We start from the raw sequence: 26,912 nt of genomic DNA, 5'->3' as shown, positions 1-26,912 counted from the left end.
TCTGATTTCCTTGCCTTGCAAGGCATTCTAGAAGGCCCATCTCTAAACCCTAACCCTAGCCGCACCTTAGGCCTTATTCCCACTAAAAATCTGATTGTTTTAACCTAATTTCTGGTGGATTTGGGCTTCTAGAAACCCTAATCTGATTGCTAGGGTTTTGAAGTGCCTATATATACTCATTAAACCCTTTTGGCCGGAGATACCACCTCTCATACACAATCATTCACGCCAGAAATCTGCCCTTGCATTCTGCCGCACCTTCCCATCACCAAAATCCCAAAATTCTGCCCAAAAATCATCCCTAGCCGTACCCCCATCAACCCTAAACCTTTCCCTACCATTCCCCATCCATTCTACACCCTAAATACCACCCAAAACCTGTTCTAAACTTCTCTGCCGCAGCAAGGAGGAAAGGGAAATCATTGATGATCTTGCTGCCAAGTTGGAGCCTTCTAGGTGTTTTCTTTCTTTGGGTTTTAATTTCTAAATTTATGTATCTTTGCTTTGCGAGTATGAGGAACTAAACCCCCCCCTTGGCTAGGGGGGATTCGAAACCATGTTTATGCTTGCTATATGATTTGATTACTTCTAATTGCGTTTCATAAGTTGTGAATTCAATTTACTTATCTACAAGAATTAAAACTGATTTGTGTATGTTGGTTGAGGGTCGACACTTAATTTGCATGCATGAATTTGATGCTAGGATATAAGGAAATTTCACCTAATCGTTATGGACTTATATTCACAAGTAGTAAAGGTTGATGATCTCAATCGCGTTAAGTAAATTCTTGGCATAAGTTTCATGCAATCATAGTAACAAGTGCTTCGTCAATGCTTATGGTTTTCATAGAACTTAATGATTCTTGCTTGTATCTCTATTATGCAATCATGTAGGGGACTTGTGGGGAATGCTTTGGGTTGTCGTATGCAATCATCCAATTCAATAACGTTAGGAAAATCTGAAGGTTAATTTAAGCGGACCTAATTAACTTGGGGCGTTGAGAATTCATGGGTTATTGAAAAGCAATTGGAAATCGTTTTGAATGCAAGTATAACATGTGTGGAGATGAACCCCTTAGCTAGCTTTCTATCCATTCAATTCAATCAAATTCGCTTTAAAATCTGTTTTGATTTACAAGTTTATGTTTTGTTTTCAATTTCGTAAAAACCAAATCCCCCTTTGTTTTCAAGTGTCAAATTAGTTAGAGAGTGTGTTAGTTTGTGTTTTTAAGTGTTTTGAGTCAAGTTAAAATCTTGTTTAGAGTTCAAAACTGCCTAGAAAGTGGTTTTAAGGCAATTTTGAGTGTTTTTGTGTTATTTTGAGTCTTTTGGTTTGTTTTGGTGTTTTAAGTTATAGTTTTACATTCTTTGAGTCTAGTTTAGTGTTTTAAACTTTGTTTTTACGTTTTTGAGTCAGTTTTCAAGTGATTTAGCAATCCCTCCTAATCCCCGACCTAGAACGATCCCTACTTACATACTTACTACAATTGATAAAAAGAGGGTTAATTTGAGTGCTAGTTAATATCATATCAATCATAGTGATATGACAAGCCAACGCCTCAGCCTTGATTCGTTTTATCTCCCTTCTCGGGGGTAGCCTACATTTTTCCCTGCGAAGAAGACTAAGCAGCCAACGCCACTCACGATACTCGGAGAGGATACCTAGAGCAACATGCACTTTCTTCATGTCTGGAGAAGTTTTAGGAGTGGAGCTGAATTTTGAATCTACAAAAGCAGAAGAAGACAATCAGAAAATTAAAGAGCAGCTTAGCACAAATACAAAACAGCCGAGAGATTAAGCAGCTTACTTACCGAATATGAAGACCTGATGGAACACGCAGCTCGGGGGAAGAATCAAACTCCCATTCTCCACTTATCTCCAAAGTCTCCTTGACCCAGTCATGATCTCACTTGCTCGAGTAATAAAAAAGCCTATGGCGAAATCGCTGATGCCCAACTCCTTCAATGTGACCTATGTCAAAGAAGTATCAAAATTCGTTGATGGTTAGATTTAAGTCAAATAATTGGCTTAGATTGTGGAACCCCACCATCACATGGACCGCATTCGGAGAACACGGAGAATATTGGGTGAGGGCACATCTCATGGAGCAAAGCACTTCTTGAAAGAAACGCGACATAGGAAAAGTAAACCCCAACACAAAATAGTAGAGGTGGAACTTAATGGCTTTCCAAGCCCCATCACATAGCTCACTGTTACTACTGTCCTTAACACGCTTCACACACACTCCTGACGGAATGGCATGCCAATATGCCTCAAGGAAGTCTCTAAACAAGTCATCAGAGCTAATCTTGAAGTAAGCAGCCTTGAAGTAACTAACCTTGCTCAAAGACTTGCTTTAACGATATAATGGCAGCACACCATCATCATTCTTGTGGTTCAAGGAAGACATGCTTGAAGAAATTCTACAAAGATGCAAGAAAGATTCATTAGGTGGTTGCACACACACACACACATAAAAGGAGGAGCAGCTCTCGACCCAAACTTCAAGCAGGCCAAACCTTAAGCCTTCATTCTTTCCTCTTATACCAGGCACGGGCCCAAGCCCAGCCTTAAAAAAAAAAAAAAAAAAAAAAAGGCCACGGCCTAGACCGACCCACAGCCTATTCCTCTCCTCCCTCAAGCACGAGCCCAAGCCCAACTTATAAATAAATAAAAGGGAGGTCCGCACCTTACCTCCTGGCCCGTCACTAATGGTCCGAGCGCCAGGCCTAATCCCACGCCCTGCTCCTTGGCCCGAGCCAGCCATAAGCCACTAACTTTCAGCCCGAACCGAGTTACCCTAATGCCAAGGCTACCCCACAGTAGCCCTTGAAACCATGGCTTTTCAAGCCACTCTTTCACACTTCCTCTCGACCCCCGTTGAGCCAAGTTTCAAGCCCCGAGGCTCCCAAAAATTAAGAAGACAAGAAAATTAATTTTTTTCTTACCTATAAGCAACGAGAAGACGAAGCAAGTAACAAAAGACGATCATTTGCACGAGCAAGATGTAGAAGATTGCTAGAGGAGGGGGAACACATATCCTCTAAGCTTTCTCTCTCTTGTAGGGTAGAATAAATCGCTCTCCAAAGTTGATTTAATAATTCACTTAAGGTGAACTTAAATAAGCTTTGAGATAAATTTATTTCTCTTTCCTAAAATGATCTAATTTTTTATTAAAGAGGGAATCTACATTAAAATAGGAAACAATCATATGTTTTCCAAAGCAAGAAAATCTTTACACATGTTGCCCTTTTCTACGAGCAGTCCAATAGGTATGAGGGCATTTGTAGAGCAAAAAATAATCAAGAGGCAACACGTGGATTTTTGGGTTAAAAGGACAAAATTACCCTTGAGGCACACTAGAATTCCTACGCGCGAGCAATGGGTAATCATCTCTCAATTAAGTCAAAAGTGCCCAAAATAGGTATTTATTTATAACCTATTTCATTCATCCTCATCAAATCTTCTCCACAAGGCAACCCCCAAATCATTCCCTTTTATTATATTAATTAGCTAATTAATTGATTTATTATTCAATTAATTTGCTAATTAACCACAAATCATGAACTTCACCCACAAAGCCATCCAAGTGGGGCCGGTCCATCTCCACCCAAGGGGACTGGCCACACCCCTATATAAACACCCTCATTCTCTCCAAGACTCAATTCCAATTCTCTTGCTAAATTCTCTAAATTCTTACACTATTTTTGGATGAGGGAAATAAACTTGGAATTTCGATAAAAGTCAAAATTATAAATTGACATGCACCAATTCCCTTGTTTAGATTTATAACATAGAAATTTAGAATTTCCGCGTGGAAAAAAAAACTTGGAATTTGAGACGTCTAATTTCCAAGTTTAAATTCCATGTAAATAGATGTCATTTCTCAATTTCTATGATTGGGAGTTTAAAATTAACAAATTCCATTTTCAATTCCATTGTTCTTTTAAGTTAACCAAACAACAAAATTCATAAATTCTAGAAAATAAAATCCCTTTATTTCAATTTCCATCATTTTAAAATTTCTTAGTAATCTTAAATTTCTTCATCCAAATATAGTGTAAATTCTCCAAACATTTTCCCCTCAAAATTCTAACTTTGGCATCGGAGGTTCTTCGGCCAAAGCACACCCCCCCCCCAAAAAAAAATCATCGTGGGGTATTGTTTATTTTGTAGGTGCAAGTTTGTCCAAGAATAAACAGGAAGAAATTTGCATCCACACTCCGGTGCATGAGAGATAATTTGCCTCATCTAAACTCAAATATAAGATTTGGGTCCTAACTTTTCAGAAGAATGGAGATGCTCTAAAAGGTGGATTAAGATTTAGCAATGGACTTATGGTAGCTACCATTCACTTAAATAATTGACTAACATCGCACTTGCTATTCACAATCTATCCCCACTGTGACAATGAGTTATTTTATTTTTGATGTATAATTTAATTATTTAATGGATGAGATTAATTTAGAATAGTGATGCGAAATATATAAGCACACAAATTAAACCCTCTTTTTATCAAATGTAGTAAAGTATGTAAGTAGGGATCGTTCTAGGCCGGGGATTAGGAGGGATTGCTAAACACTTGAAAACTGACTTAAAAACATAAAAATAAAATTTAAAACACTAACTAGACTCAAAGAATGCAAAACTATACTTTAAAATACTTAAACAAACATAAAACTCAAAACAGCAACCTAATGACTCAAAACTACCTAAAAACCACTTTCTGGGCAGTTTTGAGAACCTAACAAGAACTTGGACGAAGTTGGATAAAAACTTGAATAAAAACACTTAGAAACACAAATCAAAACACTTTCTAACTAATCTAAGACTTCAAAATAAAGGGGGATTTGTTTTGGACGAAAATTGAAAACAAAACAGAAACTTTAAAACAAAACAGATTGTAAAACGTTTTTTTGGATGAAAAGGATGGATAAAAGGCTAGTTAGGAGGTTCTTCTCCACACATGACACACTTGCAAACAAAATGATTTTCAGTTGTTCTTTCAATAAATTATGAAACTCAACACCCCAAGTTAATTAGATACGCTTAAATTAACCTTCAAGTTCTCCTTAAGTTAATGAATTGGATGGAAAAGCGCATACAACAATTCAAAGCATTCCTCAAAGGTTCCTTACGTGATGAGCACAATAAAGATACAATCAAGAATCATGAAGCACAATGAGAACTATAAGTGTTGACGAGGCATTCGTTACTATGATGAGCATGAAACTAGTGCCAAGAATTCATTCAACGCGATCGTTTTCAAGCGACCTTCACTACTTGTGATTATAAGATTGTAACTATTAGGTGAAACTCCCTCATAATCTAGCATCATATTCATGCATGAAAACTAAGCGTGCACTCTCAATCAACATACACAAATAAGTTATCAATCAAGTAGATGAACGAATTGAATCCGCAACTTATGAAATAACAACTGAATGTAATCAAATCATATTGCAAGCATGTACATGGTTTCAAATCACCCCCCAACTAAGGGGGTTTAGTTCCTCATTCTTGCAATACAAAGATACATAAAATTAGACATTAAAATCAAAGGAAAGAAAACACCTAAAATGCTCCAACTTGGAAAGCAAGTGCATCAATGGATCTCCCTTCCTCCTTGTTGCGGCATGAAGCTTGTGGACAGATTTTTGGGTGGATTTATGGTGTAGAATGGATGGGGAATGATATGGAGGGGTTTAGGGTGAGTGTGGAAGAGTGTTTGATGGTTGGAAGGTGGTGGAAAACTAGGCAAAGAGGGTGGAAGAAGGTGGAGTGGTTGTTATGTTTTCTAGGCACTAGAATGGTGTTTTTGGGGTGTTTTGCTTCCTAGGGTGTGTAAGGACGAATTTCTGTGATAAAATGATGAATATGGGGGATTGTTCTTTGGCCAAGGGGTGTAAACATGTATTTATAGGCCCCAAAAACCTTAGAAAATAAGGTTAGGTTAAGGATGAAATGCATGGCAATTTGTGTGTGTGGTGTGCAATGGTCCAAGGGTGAAAATGAAGTAATGATGCAAAGTGTGAAGGGTAAAATGGAGTGGTGTTGTAGCTAGGGAGCATGAATGATTGTGTACATTGCATAGAGATGGAAAGGGAGGTGAAATGTGTCAACAAATGGGTCAAAGGTGCAACAACATGTGTTGCACATGGCATTGGATTCCAAATGTGAATGATGGAGCATCAATTGGTGCATGTAATGGATGTAAAGGTTGTCTAAAATCTAATGGGTGAAGGGAACAAGAGGTATCAAGCAATTGAGTGAAATAATTAAATGAATTAAAGCATGAAATCAGAAATTATGTAGGGGACAAGAGTGATCAAGCATGGCATGGAATCCAAAGGGAATTCTATGTGGTTTGCATGGCAAGGAATGCAAGTTGGGGTGACAGATTTTTTTGGGCTGTTTTCTTCATCTTTTGGACCATAATTCTTCATATTCTTGGCCTCTTTAGTTCTCAAATTCGTCCATCCACTTGGCCCATGCATTTGCTATCCATTCCAAGCCCGAAACATGCTCCAAAGGCCTCCAAAATGCATCTTCTTGCATACTTTGTACTTAGAGTCTTTCACTTTGCATGTGGGCTTCTTTGCATGTGTATGAGTTGTCATTATTTATCCTTGCAATTACACACACACACTTGCACACACATATGCCCAAAACGTCCATCCTCATGCATGCAATCCATTTGAGCCCAATATTGATCCAACATGCACCAAAATGCACTTTTCTTGCCAAGGTTGTTATTAAGACCTACAAACAAAAGAAAATGGCTTTAAACACTAAAATAACTAAAGAAACACAACGTAAACGCACAAGAACAAGCCAATTAAGTCGCATAAATATGCTCCTATCAAATTCCCCCACACTTAGCTTTTGCTAGTCCTCGAGCAAAACAAAGAAATAAAACGAAACAAAACAAATAAAACACAACCTAAACCTTCCAACATTTGCCTCAGGGATTTCCAATGCACATGACATGTTAAAAATCATTATCCCCACAGATTTGAGTCATCTTTACACTTAAGCACATACTTAATCATAGTCACCACTTACTAGTTCACAATTAATCAATTAAAACAATGTTTTTGATGTAGTAACATGCCTTAGAGAATTCACTCAATTCCTTACAAGATATGCACTCAATTTTCACTCAGATTTTCCAACTACACACCCTATACTAGTTATATGTGAGAAGATTGATGTAGATATGAAAACGAATGCTCACATATATGTATCACAAAGAAAGCAATTTCTGGAGTTAATAAGCATGTTTAGATATGATCTCATGAATGGAATGCTATTACTTAGACGCGAGAACCAGTGACACCATATGCTCATACCAAATTCAAACTCCACAAATTGAAACACATAACACTCAAGATTGAAGTCAAAGGTTGTAACGGGCTTGGGGTGTTGGCTAACAAATGAAGGATAGGGATAACAAACGTTCTTAAAGCAATAGCAAGAAAAGTAATGAAATGAAAACTTAGAATTCACTTAGATTGCAGTAATCAACTTTTAAACACGAAGGGAAGATTCAAGCAATATTTAGGGCCGAATTCAATGTTTTGGACCCTTTCTTCAATAAGCAACACTTTAAAACTCTTTTTCACATATTTTTCAACTCCTTTTCTCTTCACAGCTCTTCTTCTTTTCATTCTATTTTTCACGAATCTTTCTTTTCTACTCGTGCCTTATGAATGATTTTGGCATACACACACACAAGAATCACTTCCCCCACACTTGTTTTCTGCCATACATTAATCAAAAGGAATTCAATTTGACTCATACTTTACTATGCTTCAAGAACAAGGGTATGGATGGTCCTAAACTAGGCTAGGTAAGGATAATGTGGTTTAACAAAGAATGTAGGCTATCAAGGCTCAATGGGGTTAACTTAAACATATAACGATATGGGATACATGGCAGTTTGGCTTTGGTGGTGGTAACTACACAACTTCATCTTGAATATGTGTTATGCAAATCAATAGCATGCTTTGAATGAAATAGGCATGAGTTCTAGCATTTGGAACTAAATGATGAAACGCCTTCTAAGTAATAACCAAGCAAAGAATAATGAGATCATGCAACGACTTTAGAAAACAATAATGCACAGATTTTAACTCTCCAAATAAATATTTAGGCTCAATTCTCACAAGGTTGTAGCGTTAGTTTGAGTTCTTTCCTTCAAGCATGTTACAAAAAACTAATTTTTTTCTTTTATGATTACATGTGATTTCATAAGTTATAACCACAATCACGCATAAATAAAGAGTAAATCAAACTTTCATCCATGTTTATAACTCTCTTTAACAGTCATGCAATTACAAACTGAATCCTCATCATTGTGTTGGAAGGTACCCTAAGACACAAATAAGCGCACAAAAACAACTCTTTTTTTTTGGATTTTCAAAAACAATTTTTCAAATTTTTATGAATTTTTGGATTTTTATGTCAAAACACACTGAAACACTCCAAAACAGCTTAAAAATACTTAAAACAACAAGGAACAACACTAGAAGTAATGGGTGATAAATTTCTACGAATTTCATGCAAAACAATGGTTACTCCCCCCACACTTAAATCAAACATTGTCCTCAATGTTTCAAGCATATACTCACACCAAAAACAAGCAAATAACAAACGACAAATAAACATGACAAATATGGCAAAGTAAAAACCAGACAGAGTAGAGTTTAAGAACGCAAATCTGGTTTTGGAGATAGTTGATCTTGTTGACTTTCCACAGCTTTGAACTTGAACTGGATTGGAATTGTACGGCGAAGCTTTGCTGTTCATTTCCACGAAGTTTAATGTTAAAATCCTTTGCATATTTGTTAATGTTTCAAAATAGAAAGTCATAACCAAAAATAATTAAACAAGTAATAAAATAGACAATCAAACAGAATAAATGGGTTGCCTCCCTTAAAGCGCTTGCTTTAACGTCTTCCAGCCGGACGATGAACACCTTCACTTCTCCTTGGAACCCACGGCATGCAGTGGGATCTCCTCCACAACATGCTCCACAAAGTTCTCGTAGTATGGCTTCAAGCGATGTCCATTCACCTTGAATTCTTGCCCGGTTCTCAAGCTCTTAATTTGGACTGCACCATGTACAAAAAGATTAGTAACAACAAACGGGCCAACCCATTTGGAACGTAACTTACCAGGGAATAGACGAAGGCGGGAGTTGAACAACAACACTTTCTGCCCAATTTCGAAAGTCTTGCCTCGAAGCATCTTATCATGGAATGCCGTGGTCTTCTCTTTGTAAATTCTAGCATTCTCATAAGCTTCATGCCTTATCTCATCAAGTTCACTCAATTGAAGCTTTCGATGAATTCCAGCTTGGTCCACATTCAAATTGAAGGTCTTGATGGCCCAATGAGCTCTATGTTCTAATTCCACGGGAAGATGGCAAGGCTTGCCATACACAAGTCGAAAAGGAGACATACCAATGGGGGTCTTGTAAGCCGTTCGATACGCCCATAGTGCATCATCCAGCCGTAAGCTCCAATCTTTTCTATTTGGCCCAACGGTCTTCTCCAAAATCTGTTTGATCTCACGATTAGATACCTCGGTTTGGCCATTGGTTTGGGGGTGGTAAGGTGTGGAAACCTTATGCGTCACATGATACTTCTTGAGTAATGCCCCAATGGTACGGTTGCAAAAATGAGACCCTCCATCACTGATTAGCACCCTAGGCATCCCAAATCTAGAAAAGATATTAGTTTTCACAAAATCTGCCACAACTTTAGAATCGTTAGTTCGAGTGGCTTTCGCTTCCACCCACTTTGAAACATAATCAACGGCAAGTAATATGTAGGTGAAACCAAAAGATGAAGGAAAAGGACCCATAAAATCGATACCCCAAACATCAAAGATTTCAACAACAAAGATGGGTACCTGCGGCATTTGATCTTTTTGGCTAATATTACCTGTCCTTTGGCAGCGATCACATGTTAAACAGAAGGTTCTAGCATCTTTAAACAAAGTAGGCCAATAAAAACCACATTCAAGAACCTTAAAAGCTGTCCTTTGGGTGCCAAAGTGACCCCCACATGCATATGTGTGACAAAAACTTAAAATTGAGTGAAAATCTGATTCATGCACACATCTTCTTATAACCTGATCTGAACAATATTTCCACAAGTATGGGTCATCCCAAACATAAAATCTAGCATCCTTTTTAAGTTTATCACGTTGGAATTTGTTTAGGGTGCTAGGAACTTGTTTAGTCACCAAATAATTCACCAAATCCGCGTACCAAGGCTCACTTACCTGGATAGACATTAGTTGCTCATCGGGGAAGGTTTCAGAAATTGGCGATGCTTCCTCATGCACCATTCGACTTAGGTGGTCAGCCACCACATTCTCCACGCCCTTCTTATCCCGAATCTCAATGTCAAACTCTTGTAGAAGCAACATCCATCGAATTAGTCTAGGCTTGGCCTCCTTTTTTGTGAGTAAATACTTGAGAGCTGCATGATCAGTAAAAATAATAACTTTAGTACCAAGTAAGTATGATCGGAACTTATCTAATGCAAATACCACAGCAAGTAATTCTTTTTCAGTGGTGGAGTAATTTAATTGAGCATCATTTAGTGTCCTAGAGGCATAATAAATAACATGAGGTTGTTTGTTCTTTCGTTGCCCCAAAACAGCACCAATCGCATAATCCGAAGCATCGCACATCAACTCAAATGGAAGGCTCCAATCTGGAGGTGTGATAATGGGAGCCGAAGTAAGAGCTTCTTTTAATTGCTTGAATGCCATGGAGCATGCATCATCAAACTCGAAAGCCACCTCTTTTTGAAGCAATCGGCATAGTGGTTGTGAAATCTTGGAGAAATCCTTTATGAAACGCCTATAAAAACCTGCGTGACCAAGAAACGAACGAACCTCTCTAACCGAAGTTGGAGAGGGTAAGTGACGAACAAGGTCTACCTTAGATTTATCCACTTCAATGCCTTCTTCAGAAATAATATGTCCTAGAACAATACCTTGCTTAACCATGAAGTGACATTTTTCCCAATTAAGCACAAGATTCGTTTCAACACAACGTTTCAAAATTAAGGTCAGATTACTCAAGCAATGATCGAATGAATTACCAAACACGCTGAAATCATCCATGAATATCTCAATAATTTTCTCCACATAATCAGAAAAGATACTCACCATGCATCGTTGAAATGTCGCAGGGGCATTGCACAAACCAAATGGCATGCGCCTGTATGCAAAGGTGCCAAAGGGGCACGTGAACGTTGTCTTTTCTTGGTCCTCCGGAGCTATCACAATTTGGTTATATCCGGAATATCCATCAAGAAAGCAATAAAATTTATAACCGGCTAACCTTTCTAACATTTGATCCAGGAATGGCAACGGAAAGTGATCTTTCCTTGTCATGGCATTTAACTTCCTGTAATCAATACAAACACGCCAACCGGTCACCACACGAGTGGGTACAAGCTCTTGTTCTTCATTCTTCACCACCGTGATCCCGGACTTCTTTGGAACAACCTGCACGGGAGACACCCAACGACTATCAGAAATAGGGTATATAACACCACAGTCAAGCAATTTTATAACCTCCTTCTTTACTACTTCCAACATGGGTGGATTAAGGCGACGTTGAGCCTCCCGAGATGGCTTAGCTCCCTCCTCCAAAAGGATGCGATGCATGCACGTGGTGGGACTAATGCCTTTGATATCCGCCAAGGTCCATCCAATGGCAGATTTGTGCTCCTTTAACACCCTTATCAACTTGTCTTCTTCTTGGGCCGTGAGTGAGCTAGATATGATGACGGGTAGTGTTTGATCTTCTCCCAAGAAAACATACTTCAAGTGACTAGGTAATGGCTTCAACTCAAGTGTAGGTGGCTGCACAATGGATGGAAGTAACTTGTTAGCCAAAACCGAATCTAAAATTGAGAGTGAAGACTTACCAGAATGTGATGTCAATGACTCGAGGGCCGCGACCATTTCAAACACTTCACCACAAGGGGGCACGGCAATATGGTCAGATTCCATGCCGTGGGTTGCTTGGATTCCCCCACACTTGTTTCTTGCTCCTATGCCGTGTACTAAGGCTATTTCAAGTGCATCGTCGTTCATTCGATCCAAATGTACATGTGCCAAAGAATCAACAATGTCAATAGCGAAACAAGAATGGTCCTCCATTGGATATTTAATGGTTTCAGAAAGATTAAAACGAATAATGTCTCCATCAAACTCCATGGTTAATGTTCCCATAAACACATCTATTTTTGTTCTCGCTGTTTTCATGAATGGTCGGCCTAGCAAGATTGGCAATGATGGAGCATGGCTTGAATCCTCCATTTCTAAGACATAAAAATCTGCAGGAAAGATAAGATGATTGACCTGCACTAAAACATCCTCAAGGACTCCCTTGGGATAAGCGTTAGAACGATCGGCCAATTGAATTATCACGCCATCTTGTTTTAACTCACCAAGGTTCATTGATGCATAAATGGAATATGGCATAACATTAATAGAAGCACCTAAATCTAACATGCATTTTTCAAATCTAGTGTTTCCAATTACGCATGGGATAGTAAAGCTCCCTGGATCCTTACACTTTGGAGGTAACTTCCGTTGCAAAACCGCAGATACATTTTCACTTACCTTCACAACTTCTTTGTTTGAAATTCTTTTCCTAGTTGTGCATAATTCTTTTAAAAACTTTGCGTACCTGGGCACTTGCTTAATAGCATCAAGTAAAGGAATGTTCACTTGGACTTTTCGAAAGGTATCCAAAATGTCCTTTTCGCTTTCTTCTTTCTTCGATTGTGCAAATCTACGAGGGAAGGGAACATTGGGCAGATTAGTGTTCGAAATCACAACATTTGGAACATTCTTACCTGAGGTGGACGGATGGGATGTCTTAGATGGCTGCGGCATGGGTGATGGTACCCTTGCCGTGGGGTAGGTGTTCTCATCTTCCTTGAGTTGTATCTTCTCATCTTCCTTGTTTCTCACCTCTTTTCCACTTCGTAATGTGATAGCCTTTGCAGATTCGAAGCCACCCTTTGGATTGACCACCGTAGTGCTTGGTAACTTACCATTTTCACGGAATTGCCCCAAAAATTCGGCCATTTGTCCCATTTGCTTCTTCAGCTCATTAACCTCCTTTGCTTGGTTCTGCATTCCCTGCGCCATGGTGGTTAGTAACTGATATGTTTTATCATCATTCATAGACGTACCTGGGTTGGTTTGGGAAGATTGTGCCTGAGGAGGTGGTTGTGGTTCCATTGGCCTTGGAAAGAAACCCGGGGGTTGTCGGAATCCACTTTGTTGGCCATATTGTGGTGCATCTCTCCATCTGAAATTGGGGTGGTCACGCCATCCCGGGTTGTATGTATTGGAGAAAGGATCATTCCTTGGTTGGTTTTGATTCCCATAACCCACAGCATTGGCCGATTCCCATCCTCCATTCTCAATTAATTGAGGGCATTGATCAGATTGGTGTCCTTGAATGGAGCATACACCACAGATTGTAGTTCCTTGCGTTTTGGGGCCTTCAACCAACTGCGATAACATAGACGTAAGGTTAGCCATTTGGGATTGTAACTCAGAAATAGAACTTACCTCATTGACATGATGTGGCCGTGGGGTGTCTCTTTGCCCAACACCTTCATATTGTTGTGCATTGAGTGCTCGATTCGCAATGAGAGTTTTGGCATCCCTAGGTGTCTTATCCACTAGAGCTCCTCCCGCGGAAGCATCCAACATTTGCCGTTCAAGTGGTAAAAGACCTTCGTAAAAGTATTGAAGAAGTAACTCCTCCTTCATCTGATGCTGTGGACAAGAAGCAACAAGTGATTTAAATCGTTCATAATAAGATGGAAAAGATTCACCTTGGCTTTGCTGAATTCCACTTATTTTTTTACGAAGAAGAATGATACGAGAAGTTGGGAAAAACTTCTCCAGAAACGCCCTCTTCATACTCTCCCAAGATGTAACTGTACCGGGAGCCAACTCGTATAACCAATCCTTGGCTTTGTCCATTAAAGAGAATGGAAAAGCCTTCATCTTTAAAATACTTCCGTCAACGGTAATCGGAGTCATACTTGAGCACACCACTTCAAATTCCTTCAAATGTTTGTTCGGATCCTCCATGGAAAGCCCATGGAACTTTGGAATGTGGTGGAGCAAACTTGACTTTAACTCGAACTCTTCGGTTTTACCTTGAGCAGCCATGGGATATTGGATACACAATGGTGCGGCATTATCCAAACCCGAGGCGGCAAGCTCCTTGAGTGTACGGTTGTCCATGGCTATACCTTGCTCTTCTAATTCAGGCTCGGGACTAAGAGGATTAGACTCTTGCAATTTCTTTTTCCTTCTCAAAGTCCTCTCAAAATCACCGTCAAAGTCGGAGATATGCTCACGAACAGGTTGTGAGCTACGGGTCATAAACTAGTACCTAAAAACAAAGAAAACAAAACAAATCAGCAACTTAAACAGAAACTTAAACAAAATACAATAATTCGAAAGAAAACAATCCAAGAGATTAGCAAAGTTGCTAATCCCCGGCAACGGCGCCAAAATTTGATGCGAAATATATAAGCACACAAATTAAACCCTCTTTTTATCAAATGTAGTAAAGTATGTAAGTAGGGATCGTTCTAGGCCGGGGATTAGGAGGGATTGCTAAACACTTGAAAACTGACTTAAAAACATAAAAATAAAATTTAAAACACTAACTAGACTCAAAGAATGCAAAACTATACTTTAAAATACTTAAACAAACATAAAACTCAAAACAGCAACCTAATGACTCAAAACTACCTAAAAACCACTTTCTGGGCAGTTTTGAGAACCTAACAAGAACTTGGACGAAGTTGGATAAAAACTTGAATAAAAACACTTAGAAACACAAATCAAAACACTTTCTAACTAATCTAAGACTTCAAAATAAAGGGGGATTTGTTTTGGACGAAAATTGAAAACAAAACAGAAACTTTAAAACAAAACAGATTGTAAAACGTTTTTTTGGATGAAAAGGATGGATAAAAGGCTAGTTAGGAGGTTCTTCTCCACACATGACACACTTGCAAACAAAATGATTTTCAGTTGTTCTTTCAATAAATTATGAAACTCAACACCCCAAGTTAATTAGATACGCTTAAATTAACCTTCAAGTTCTCCTTAAGTTAATGAATTGGATGGAAAAGCGCATACAACAATTCAAAGCATTCCTCAAAGGTTCCTTACGTGATGAGCACAATAAAGATACAATCAAGAATCATGAAGCACAATGAGAACTATAAGTGTTGACGAGGCATTCGTTACTATGATGAGCATGAAACTAGTGCCAAGAATTCATTCAACGCGATCGTTTTCAAGCGACCTTCACTACTTGTGATTATAAGATTGTAACTATTAGGTGAAACTCCCTCATAATCTAGCATCATATTCATGCATGAAAACTAAGCGTGCACTCTCAATCAACATACACAAATAAGTTATCAATCAAGTAGATGAACGAATTGAATCCGCAACTTATGAAATAACAACTGAATGTAATCAAATCATATTGCAAGCATGTACATGGTTTCAAATCACCCCCCAACTAAGGGGGTTTAGTTCCTCATTCTTGCAATACAAAGATACATAAAATTAGACATTAAAATCAAAGGAAAGAAAACACCTAAAATGCTCCAACTTGGAAAGCAAGTGCATCAATGGATCTCCCTTCCTCCTTGTTGCGGCATGAAGCTTGTGGACAGATTTTTGGGTGGATTTATGGTGTAGAATGGATGGGGAATGATATGGAGGGGTTTAGGGTGAGTGTGGAAGAGTGTTTGATGGTTGGAAGGTGGTGGAAAACTAGGCAAAGAGGGTGGAAGAAGGTGGAGTGGTTGTTATGTTTTCTAGGCACTAGAATGGTGTTTTTGGGGTGTTTTGCTTCCTAGGGTGTGTAAGGACGAATTTCTGTGATAAAATGATGAATATGGGGGATTGTTCTTTGGCCAAGGGGTGTAAACATGTATTTATAGGCCCCAAAAACCTTAGAAAATAAGGTTAGGTTAAGGATGAAATGCATGGCAATTTGTGTGTGTGGTGTGCAATGGTCCAAGGGTGAAAATGAAGTAATGATGCAAAGTGTGAAGGGTAAAATGGAGTGGTGTTGTAGCTAGGGAGCATGAATGATTGTGTACATTGCATAGAGATGGAAAGGGAGGTGAAATGTGTCAACAAATGGGTCAAAGGTGCAACAACATGTGTTGCACATGGCATTGGATTCCAAATGTGAATGATGGAGCATCAATTGGTGCATGTAATGGATGTAAAGGTTGTCTAAAATCTAATGGGTGAAGGGAACAAGAGGTATCAAGCAATTGAGTGAAATAATTAAATGAATTAAAGCATGAAATCAGAAATTATGTAGGGGACAAGAGTGATCAAGCATGGCATGGAATCCAAAGGGAATTCTATGTGGTTTGCATGGCAAGGAATGCAAGTTGGGGTGACAGATTTTTTTGGGCTGTTTTCTTCATCTTTTGGACCATAATTCTTCATATTCTTGGCCTCTTTAGTTCTCAAATTCGTCCATCCACTTGGCCCATGCATTTGCTATCCATTCCAAGCCCGAAACATGCTCCAAAGGCCTCCAAAATGCATCTTCTTGCATACTTTGTACTTAGAGTCTTTCACTTTGCATGTGGGCTTCTTTGCATGTGTATGAGTTGTCATTATTTATCCTTGCAATTACACACACACACTTGCACACACATATGCCCAAAACGTCCATCCTCATGCATGCAATCCATTTGAGCCCAATATTGATCCAACATGCACCAAAATGCACTTTTCTTGCCAAGGTTGTTATTAAGACCTACAAACAAAAGAAAATGGCTTTAAACACTAAAATAACTAAAGAAACACAACGTAAACGCACAAGAACAAGCCAATTAAGTCGCATAAATATGCTCCTATCAAATAGATGATTATGATTATGCACATGTCTTTGTCCATAAAAAATATTAAATTTTCAAGTAGGTTTCCGTGGTCGACCTTCGACAGGAGATGTCAATTTTGTAAGCACAAACAATGTAGAAAATGAAATAAGAATGTAAAGAAATAAGGATATAAAAGATTGTATTGAGTTTTGGTGTGGGAAGTAATAAAAAAAAAAAACCTTACAATTTTTTGAAAAAAAAAATAAAAAAATCAAAGAAGGGGTTCGAAATTACGGATGGCAACGGATCAGTTTGGGGACGGAAATGTTATATTCATCCCCATGACCACGAAAATTAACCATATCCATAACCGCAAATTAACCATCGGGTATTATCCATAACTATACCCACCGGATAACGGATTTCCCATCGGTTAAAGGTTATATCCATCTTCATTAATACAAAAAATATATTCGCCCAATTAACGAATGATAATTTAGTAAATATTAATTTCGTTATTAAATATTTGATGTATAAAATGATTTAATTAATGGATCTTGTGGAACATAAAAATTAAAGCTAAACATTGATAATGTTTGTTAATATTTGATATCTCGCATAAATACTATTAAATTCTTATAAATTTTGATTCATATCAAAACTTTTGAACTTTGCCACAAAATAAAACTCACACAATGCAATTTTTGTACTATCAAGGTAATAGATTTGGTGAATAATAAAATACATATATATATATATATAAGTATAATTATATTATATATTATTCGGTTCGGATTCGGGTACGGATATGGATTGGGGACCCCTATAACCATATCCAAAACCATAACCGAATAATATTCACGGTTTTTCTCCATACCCAAAATATACCTGAATTTTCATACATAAATCTAATCCATTCGGGCGGTTATCCACGGTTATCGGGTTTAACAGTTAGAATTATTATTCCTATTCGAAATTTTATTATTTCTTATTATTATGATTTTTTTTCAATTTTTTTTAAAATCATTATTATGGAAAATAATAGTACCGTTGAATTAAAGTGTGATAATTTGAAGAGGCTTCTCAGATTTGCACACGTGTCCTGACAACCATTGTGGTAGGACTCAAGCAGCAGAATATGTCGTGCCACTCTTGGATCTCAGCTTGTGTGGCGCACGCGTCTGGTAAAAACGTCAATGCAAACGTTTGAGCTTGGACTTTAGAATCGATATGACACAAACCATCTCTAACCAAAGAAGGTAAATATAATCTCGTTCAAATTACATCTGCAAGAAATTATTTTTAAACAAACAATGTCACACTATAATCACATCATCTTCAACCAAAATAATTAAACATAATCTCTCAGTAATTTATTCCATTTTCTTTTAACAAACAATATTGTCTACATTAAGGGAGAGGGAGTGTGCTTAGCCTCATAATGGGTTAGCAATATTGTGGTTCAAATTTATCTTTGACGAGAATCGTACAAAAGATCATTCACTTACAAGTGGAGATAATGGCGAATCTACAGAGGGACCTGGGAGGTCCCAGGACCCCTCAACGACCCTAAATCGTTGCTAGAAATTTTTCAAGGACCCCTCGTACTCGAACACGAGGTCTGTGCAATGTGTTCTGTAATTTCTAGGTTTCGTGGTTTTGTTATTGCGAAGACGAAAAGAGGAAGAAGATGATTAAATGAGTCTCTCTCATCATTTCATTCCCACCTGACCACTCTCAAACTTTCCCATTTAATGTATTTTTTAATTGGTCCAATCACGTTTGGACAGCTAGCATCAAGTTGATCTTTCCAAAAAAGAAAATGGGCTGTTAGTCCCTAGGTGTATTTTTGCTAATTGGTGTGGTTGCCCTCTTTATGCATCCAGTGCCTCATTTTGCTTTCTACACCCACATATTTAACACACTTATTTGTCTTAAAATTCAATATAAATCAATATGATCTCTAAAAATATTATGTAAATTACTATGAACTTGTAATTATTTGAACTTTTATCTTATACCTTAAATTCACCAAAATACTAAAGGTATATAATAAATTTACTTAAATCCACCTAGTCCGCCTAGACCAAACCCGGAGAAGAAAGAAAATATGACCCTTTTTAAGAATTGGTATATATTTTGTGTTTGTTTTGTTAAATGTGTAGTTTAGAAATAAAAAATATGGAGAGATTTTTCAAGCTAAAGTCAATAGCACCATCTATTTGTTCATTGAGAAAGATGGTTGAGTGACAGCTTAGTTATTTATATTGAGAAATATCTTTTTTTATGTATTGGTAGTAAAGCTATCATAGAACATTTTCAAACTATGAAATCCTATCGTGGACGCTCAAATTAGGATTTTATAGCTTGTAATGTTGTTTTGCTTATGATTTTTAAATTAAATGTATTATATTTGACTTTTCAATGTTAATTTTGTTTATAAATTTTTTTACCTTTATTAATGGAACCCCCGAATTTAAAATCATGGATCTGCCACTGAGTGGAGATGAGTATCACTGAGCAACCCAGAATGGGTGGGGTATGTTTTGAGTTGATTTTGAATGAAACTTTATAAGGCTAACAACAACATTCAACCACCTACTAGTGACGTTAGAGTTTGCTAACCAAAGAAGCTAAATATAATCTTGTTCAAAATTACACCTACAAGAAATTATTTTTTAGCAAACAATGTAATGCTATAATCACATCATCTTCAACCAAAATAATTAAACATAATCTCTCAGTAATTTATTCCATTTTCTTTTCCATTTTCTTTTAACAAACAATACTGTCTACATTAAGGGGAGGGAGTATGCTTAGCCTCACAATGAGTTAGCAATAATATGATTCAAATTCATCTTTGACGAGAATGGTACGAAAGATCATTTACTTATAAGTGGAGATTAATATAGCAACCTAGAATGGGTGGGGTATGTTTTGAGTTGGATTTTGAATCAAACTTTATAAGGCTAACAACAACATTCAACTACCTACTAGCGCCGTCAGAGTTTGCTTTGTTGGTCCAGATATTTTTGGTAAGGTAATGAGCAGTTGAGTTTGCAAGGTTCGACCCTACAGCATGTCAGAAGCGAAGGTCCCAAGCATTTACGGGCTTCTGAATTGCAATTTGCACTGCACTGCACGTCAAATTGAACGTTGAAAGGCACTGGTACCCGCCTGGACAAATTGAAGGGCACATGGTCAAATTTAAGGACACTGGACCACTGGTACCCGCGTGGACAATGGACTCGCATGTCGCATCCATTTCATTGTTTATGGTATCAAATAACCTCACTGGTTACATTTTAATTACGTAACTCTCCCTCTCTCCCTCTCCTGAGTGCTTACTTAAGGGCAGTGAGTTTTCACAGTGGTCTCAGTTGAACTGAAGCATCGATTTCTTTGTTGGCTGAAGCACATGGACTCTGCGCTTGTTGGGTCCTTCTCCAAAGCATCTTTGGGTATTGTGATATCAGTTTTACAGAAAATATTCATTTCTTTCTCTGGCTTTCTCTTGTTCTTGATTTATTAAGGTCTCTGATTATTTCTTTATTTGTTTATTTCCTCTGAAATTAGTAACTGTTTCAGATGCTTCAAATGCTGGTTTTTTTTTTTTTTTTTTTTAATTTTTTTTTTTTAATTTTTTATTCTATTTTGTGGTATTGTAGGTACTTATTATCTGGGAAAATCTTTGTCTGTTCAAAGATTCCTTCTTTTTGGTCTTTAGAATCAGCAGACTGAAATAATTTACAATTATTCGGCTGGGTTTTCTTAAATTTAAAATTTTTCTTCTTTACTTTTTGTTGTTATTTCAAGATGTGACTAGGTTGAGTTGACTCTACCTTTGCTTGTACCATTTATGGAATTGAATTTGGTATTTTAGGGCGGATTTGATAACCATTTCGTTTAAACTTTTTAGTTTTTATTTTCTTTTTGCTAGAGATAGAGATGGTATATGAGCGAAATGAGGAATGGGGAAGGAAAAATGAAGGAGCTCATATGAAAACAGAAGCTCAAAAATAAAAAGAACTTAACAATTCTTTTCAGCTTTTGGTTTTTAGTTTTCACTTTTTCTTGTCATTTTCCTTCCTTCACCTTTTTTGGTTCCTCCTTTCTCCCACATTCTTTTATACTATCTATAGAACAAAAAGTGAAAACCAACAACAAAAAAAACGAAATGGTTATTAAACGGGCACTCATTGTTTAGTTGTGAGTTTATTCCTGCTAATTGGACTGCTTAATGTGAATTCTGATGCATTATAAAAATTCATAGGTGGGAACGTTTGGAGAAGGGATAATCTCCACAAGAACTGCTTTTCAGGTATGACTGGTCCCATCACGACGTCTGATTCTCCCTTTTGACTTTCGAGCAATAAAAATTTCGTATTGTGATTCCATGTATGCTGTATACAAACATATGCTGGATATGAGCATAGTATTTAATTTAAGCTTAGTGTGATTGCTGTTTAAATACTGATAGTACTATTTCAAGACATTATAGTCATCAATGTTTGTAGCTAACCATGCAGCGTTGCTGAATCTGCACATTGAGATCTGTAAGAGAGCTTTCTTTACTGTTTTATTCACTTTCCATTGTATGTGTTTGGGCTTCTTAGTCTTTATATCTTAGTTGGGATTACACATGGTGGAAGTTTTTAACAGCAAGGTAGTGATGGATGTTTTTATTCAAAGAATTAGCTCAAAGTGTACTGGCTTACATCTCAAGTTCCAAGATAACAACTCATTAGTTTAGGATTCTGATTTATAATGTGGATAAGAAGCGTACTGTAATTCACTGTGGGCCTACTGATTCATGTTTTCTTATATGAAAGAATTTTTGTCTCACAAAATCTATTAATCAGAATAACAAATACAACAACAACAAAGTCTTATCCCACTAAATGGGGTCGGCTATATGAATCCTAGAATGCCATTGCGCTCTATTTTGTGCCATGTCTTCCGTTAGATCCAACATCCAAGTAGTCCAAGCCTTTTCTTAAAGTCTCTGTCCAGGTCTTCCTAGGTCTTGCTCTACCCTTTTGGCCCTGAGCGTCTGTCTCGTAATCATATCTTCTAACCAGAGTGTCTGTAGGTCTTCTAACTGGAGCGTCTATAGGTCTCGTAATCACATCTTCTAACCGGAGCATCTGTTAATCAGAATATTGTGCATTATTTGATATGGCGCTTCACTTAGCAATGTATTGTGCAATCTACTCTTATTATTAGCTTATCCAAATTTAAGAAACGGTAAGACAGTAAGCTTCGAATTCTCATTTGACATTAAAACTGATGTATGATTTGCCTTTCTCAATATTGAAACTTACTGGAACCCGGATCTTTGTTGTTATAGGTTCATATGTAGCAGTCAGAGTTTCAAGGTGCAGAGCATGGGATATCCTAGAAAGTTACTGTGGTGTTGGATCTCAGCAACATCTTTTTCAGCGAAATACCGGAGGCACTAAGGAAAAGTCTACATTCTACAGGGGGCATGATAAAAAGTTCTTGGTGAATGCTACTGCAGGCAACCCTCTTGAATCTGAACCTGAAGCCTATAATCCGAAAAGCATATGGAACTCTATCAAAAATGCCATAGATGCTTTTTACAGGTTTTCAAGGCCGCACACAGTTATAGGCACAGTTAAGTTTGGGACAGAATCATCATCACCAATCTTGACATTGTCCAATTTAGCTTTTTGATATATAACTCCACTAATATGTGCTTGAGATTAGTTAGGATCATTACTGTTATTTTATTGTCCTTTCCTTTACTTTTTCAAATCGATTTAGAGAGACCTGACCTATTTTTTTCTCTAAACAGGCATTGAGCATAATTTCAGTTTCTCTCCTTGCAGTCAAGAATCTGTCAGATTTGTCTCCATTATTTTTCACGGGGGTGCTGGAGGTGATGCCTCTAATAGATGTTGATAATCTTAAACGATTACATGGGTACAGTTGTCATTGCTATTCTTACATGCTTCGTTTTTTTATTTTCAGGCTGTAGTTGCTGCTTTCTTTATGAATATTTACATTGTTGGGTTGAATCAGTTGTCTGACATCGATATAGACAAGGTAGGTTTTGTGAGTTTACTGGTAGAATTGCAATGATTGGGGAATAAGAATTGTAAATTATGTCGCCTTTTTGTTTCTTAAGGGGGCATTCCATTAGGATGGTTCTACATGTAGAATTCCAGGATAGGTTCTTTTATCTAGAGTTATCAAGCTGCCTACTAAGCCATTATTTCAAGCTTCCCTCACTACACTCACGGATGTTCAAACGTTACCAATTACCAAGTTGTGCTCAATTTATTAAGCGCCACTTTGGATTATTTGGCTTATATTCTTGGAAGTCATGAACAAAAAGATTATTTACTGGAGCATATGTGAATTGTCTAATTGTATACTTGTATTTTATGGTATGTTGCAGGTTAACAAGCCTTATCTTCCGTTGGCATCTGGGGAATATTCAGTTGGAACCGGCATCATGATTGTGACATCTTTTCTAATTATGGTATCAAAGGCAATGTTTGGATTAGAAAAAATTAAAACTAAAAACTGAAGACCATTTAAAACTGTTATTAGATTTTATTTTGAAAGCCACTATATTATCCTTCTTCCTTTATGCTTTGCATCTCTCGTCTTTCATCTTCTTCATCACCTGCTCTTTAATCACAAAGAAAATAAGATTACCAAATGGGCCCGTAATGTGATTCCCTAACTTTTGCTTGCAAACTGCCTCCTGTTCTTCACTAGAAATTTAGTTATTATGGTTAAAATTGTTAAGGATTCGAGTGCTCTCGATAGTGTTTTTATTTCTTATTCCTCTAACTATTTGTGTGGCCAGCATTGTCATTGTTTCCATGCAAGAAATAAACTTCATCGGATTTTTCAGACATCTGAATACTACCAAATTACTAGTACCTTAATATACATGCAAAATCAGAATTAAGACTAAGGAAACTGGATTGAATGTTCAATATTTACTTAGTGTATGGATTTATCATCAAGCGTAATCATATTGTGACTGAAAAACATTCTGACCGTAACCATTCTTTTCTACAGAGCTTTTGGCTTGGATGGGTTGTTGGTTCATGGCCATTGTTTTGGGCCCTTTTCGTCAGTTTTGTACTTGGAACTGCTTATTCAATCAATGTGAGTTGGCTTTTGCTCATGTGTAATCTTATTGACGTTCCTTAAATATCTATATGAGGAAAGCTTATGTCACTTGTGATAACCAATTTGATGAATGAAATTTAGTTTAAGAGTGTTTTTATTCCATAGTATATGGAAGGCTGGACTTTAGTATCTAAAATTTTTCCATGTAAATCTAGCGATTGTACTAAAGCATAAGTCAGAACCCGTCTTTTATAATCGCAGTTGCCACTATTGAGATGGAAGAGGTCTGCTGTGGTTGCTGCAATGTGTATCCTAGCTGTTCGGGCAGTGATAGTCCAACTTGCTTTTTTCCTGCACATGCAGGTTTGTTATTTTCTATTAGGAAATCAATTAATACCTTCCCATTGTTTCATTCTCTCAGAAAATACTTGATTTACACAATATGTTTTCCACATTGAGCGGCATTTGCTATTATAATTTCAACCTATAACATCATCGAAAGATATCTGTCACTTGAGCAATGGTTGCCAGTGTCCGATGAAATGCTTGTAGGACAAACATATCTGCGCGTGCACACACATAAGACGGTTGCAAGGGCAATTGTTTGGATAAAGTAGTTAGTATAATAATTGATTGCTCTCAAGAGATACTGTTAACGGATCATCTCTGTCATGTAGTTGGATGCGCTCTCAGTCGTTGAGTTCTAATTTATCTAATGATTTCCAGATGCATGTGTACAAAAGACCAGCTGCCTTCTCGAGGCCACTAATCTTTGCAACTGCATTTATGAGCTTCTTCTCAGTTGTTATAGCATTATTTAAGGTAAAACCTTTTCTTTTGTTCATTTCAAGTAGAACACGAGTAGATTTATGCATTTGCTATTATTTCACTTCGTGAAGTTATGATAAAAAAAAAAATGATGATCGATTTTATTCACACCGTGGAATCATGTAGGACATACCTGATATTGATGGAGATAAAATATTCGGCATCCGGTCTTTTACAGTACGCATGGGACAAAATCGGGTAGCCTTTTAAGTTTTAATACACGCATATATACAGTTTCACTGATATACATGTATTCGTACATCTGTAAAGTATTCGGACTTTTATGGTGGTAAGCGAGCATATATAGTTTTGATCCTAATTATCTTTGGGCAGGTCTTTTGGATTTGTATTTCGCTACTTGAAATGGCTTATGGTGTTGCCGTTTTATTGGGAGCATCATCGGGCTTCATGTTGAGCAAATGCGTCACGGTAATGTTTCAGTTTTCTAAATTTAAAGAGAACAGTAGTGAGCGTTACCAATCTTCACTTATTCTAGGTTACCGAATGGCACAATTTCTCCTTTCTCTATAATTTTTGAATTATACGCGTTTAACTCTGAAGAACGTATAAATGCAGTGGAAAGCATGAATTTAATGATTTATTTTCAGTTGGTACTTTTCTGCCTTCACATGCCGTTCGCTATTATGAAATAGTTGGTAATGTTGTGAAGTTTAGGTGTCCACGTAAAGGGTTCTTAAAATTCTACCGATCGCTCTTTAACTCTAAATTTCTGATTCTAACGCATTGCCTTCCTTTTCAAATGCAAACATATGAAGTGTTAAACTGTCATATGAGGCCACTTCAGTTTGTATTGTATGCATGTGAATTAGTTTTTCATGTGACATGAGAACAAGCGGTGCTCCTATATTCTCAAGAGAAGTTAATAATATTTTGGGGAACCTTAAGTGCGTTTTCATAATCCCATCTTTCTATTGAGTTTTTGTTCATCTATAACCTCTTTGTTCAGATACTGGAAACTGAAGAATGCGCCAAGAACGCAGATATTGATTTATTCTGTATTTGCATTGTTTTAGGTTTTGGGACATACAATTTTGGCTTTGGTACTGTGGAACAGAGCCAAATCTGTCGATCTCAACAGCAAAGCTGCAATCACATCCTTTTACATGTTTATATGGAAGGTAAATGCTTGCTACCGCTACTTGAATGCAATTGCAGTGGAATAGAGTATGTCAAAAACCAAAGGTGTCCCCAATTTCCCTCATCAGTTTTGCTGTTAACATCTTACAAACATTCCACACGCTAATTCAAGCCCTCATACTGCTGTTTCAAGTATTGCTTGTTGGATGCTTTATCTTTATCGAGGGCTCGAATTTTGTTCAGGCACAACAAATGCCTATATTCTTGGAGATGAGAAAATCCCTCAAAAACTCTAAGAACCATTGGTTTGTGCGGTCTGGAAGTTGGACTGCGTCTGGAGACTCCAACCTAAGACCGATTTCCAGCTTTACTTGTTTCAACGTGCCATTTGCTAGCGTTGATTTTATGGATTGTACACAACTTGTTTGTGATTTCATTTTGGTGTGTTTAAATTCCAATGTGGCATACTTTTTATTCATTTCTTTCTATTTTCTTCTTGCAGCTTTTCTACGCTGAGTATCTACTTATACCGCTTGTTAGATGACGATGCAACTTATGTCAAAGTAAAGGTTGCTTTCGGAATCTTAGGGGGTAACAATCGAACGCTGTTGCTGGGTTATTCAACGTACATTGTACTCTCCGATATTTCCTTGGTACATTATTTCACCGTCCCGGCCTGGATTCCGGGGAAAAGCTGGAAAGTTTGAGGCATAAGACCTTTGCATATCGATTGATATTGAAGTTTAAGCAAATATTATGAATATTTGGTTGAAATTGAAGTTTAAGCAAATATAATGAACATTGAAATCTCAATGAATCCGTTCGTTTATGAAATCTAATGTTGGAGTTCTAAACCTAATCTAAGTTCATGCACGTGTTCTTCATTCATTTTTGCATGATCACAAGTACATTGATTAATCACGATCATGTGGATT

General features: G+C 37.3%; 2 protein-coding genes across 3 annotated transcripts; one reads left to right on the top strand and one right to left on the bottom strand.

The window, feature by feature from the left end:
* Positions 1-5,406: 5,406 nt before the first annotated feature.
* On the bottom strand, positions 5,407-15,022 carry LOC126609004 (uncharacterized). The gene is made up of 3 exons (XM_050277021.1): positions 13,891-15,022; positions 11,192-13,788; positions 5,407-10,494 (listed from the first exon to the last, which is right to left on the bottom strand). The coding sequence occupies exons 1-3, from the start codon at positions 14,447-14,449 to the stop codon at positions 10,450-10,452; spliced, it is 3,201 nt and encodes a 1,066-aa protein (XP_050132978.1). The 5' UTR covers positions 14,450-15,022; the 3' UTR covers positions 5,407-10,449.
* Positions 15,023-20,240: 5,218 nt separating this feature from the next.
* On the top strand, positions 20,241-26,811 carry LOC126607906 (homogentisate phytyltransferase 1, chloroplastic-like). 2 transcript variants are annotated; one of them, XM_050275613.1, is made up of 13 exons: positions 20,242-20,399; positions 21,212-21,259; positions 22,289-22,575; positions 22,757-22,840; positions 22,933-23,007; positions 23,363-23,446; positions 23,998-24,087; positions 24,313-24,414; positions 24,778-24,873; positions 25,006-25,077; positions 25,213-25,308; positions 25,914-26,018; positions 26,480-26,811. In XM_050275613.1, the coding sequence occupies exons 1-13, from the start codon at positions 20,357-20,359 to the stop codon at positions 26,519-26,521; spliced, it is 1,224 nt and encodes a 407-aa protein (XP_050131570.1). In that variant the 5' UTR covers positions 20,242-20,356; the 3' UTR covers positions 26,522-26,811. The 2 variants fall into 2 exon arrangements, with proteins under 2 accessions (XP_050131568.1, XP_050131570.1); XM_050275611.1 differs by lacking the exon at positions 26,480-26,811 and having other exon boundaries at positions 20,241-20,399; positions 25,914-26,455.
* Positions 26,812-26,912: the final 101 nt, after the last annotated feature.

The sequence above is a fragment of the Malus sylvestris genome, chromosome 16, assembly GCF_916048215.2.
Source record: "Malus sylvestris chromosome 16, drMalSylv7.2, whole genome shotgun sequence".
NCBI classification, from domain to species: domain Eukaryota; kingdom Viridiplantae; phylum Streptophyta; class Magnoliopsida; order Rosales; family Rosaceae; genus Malus; species Malus sylvestris.
The sequence above is the reverse complement of the archived record's forward strand: the minus strand, read 5'-3'. Positions and strand labels throughout refer to the sequence as shown.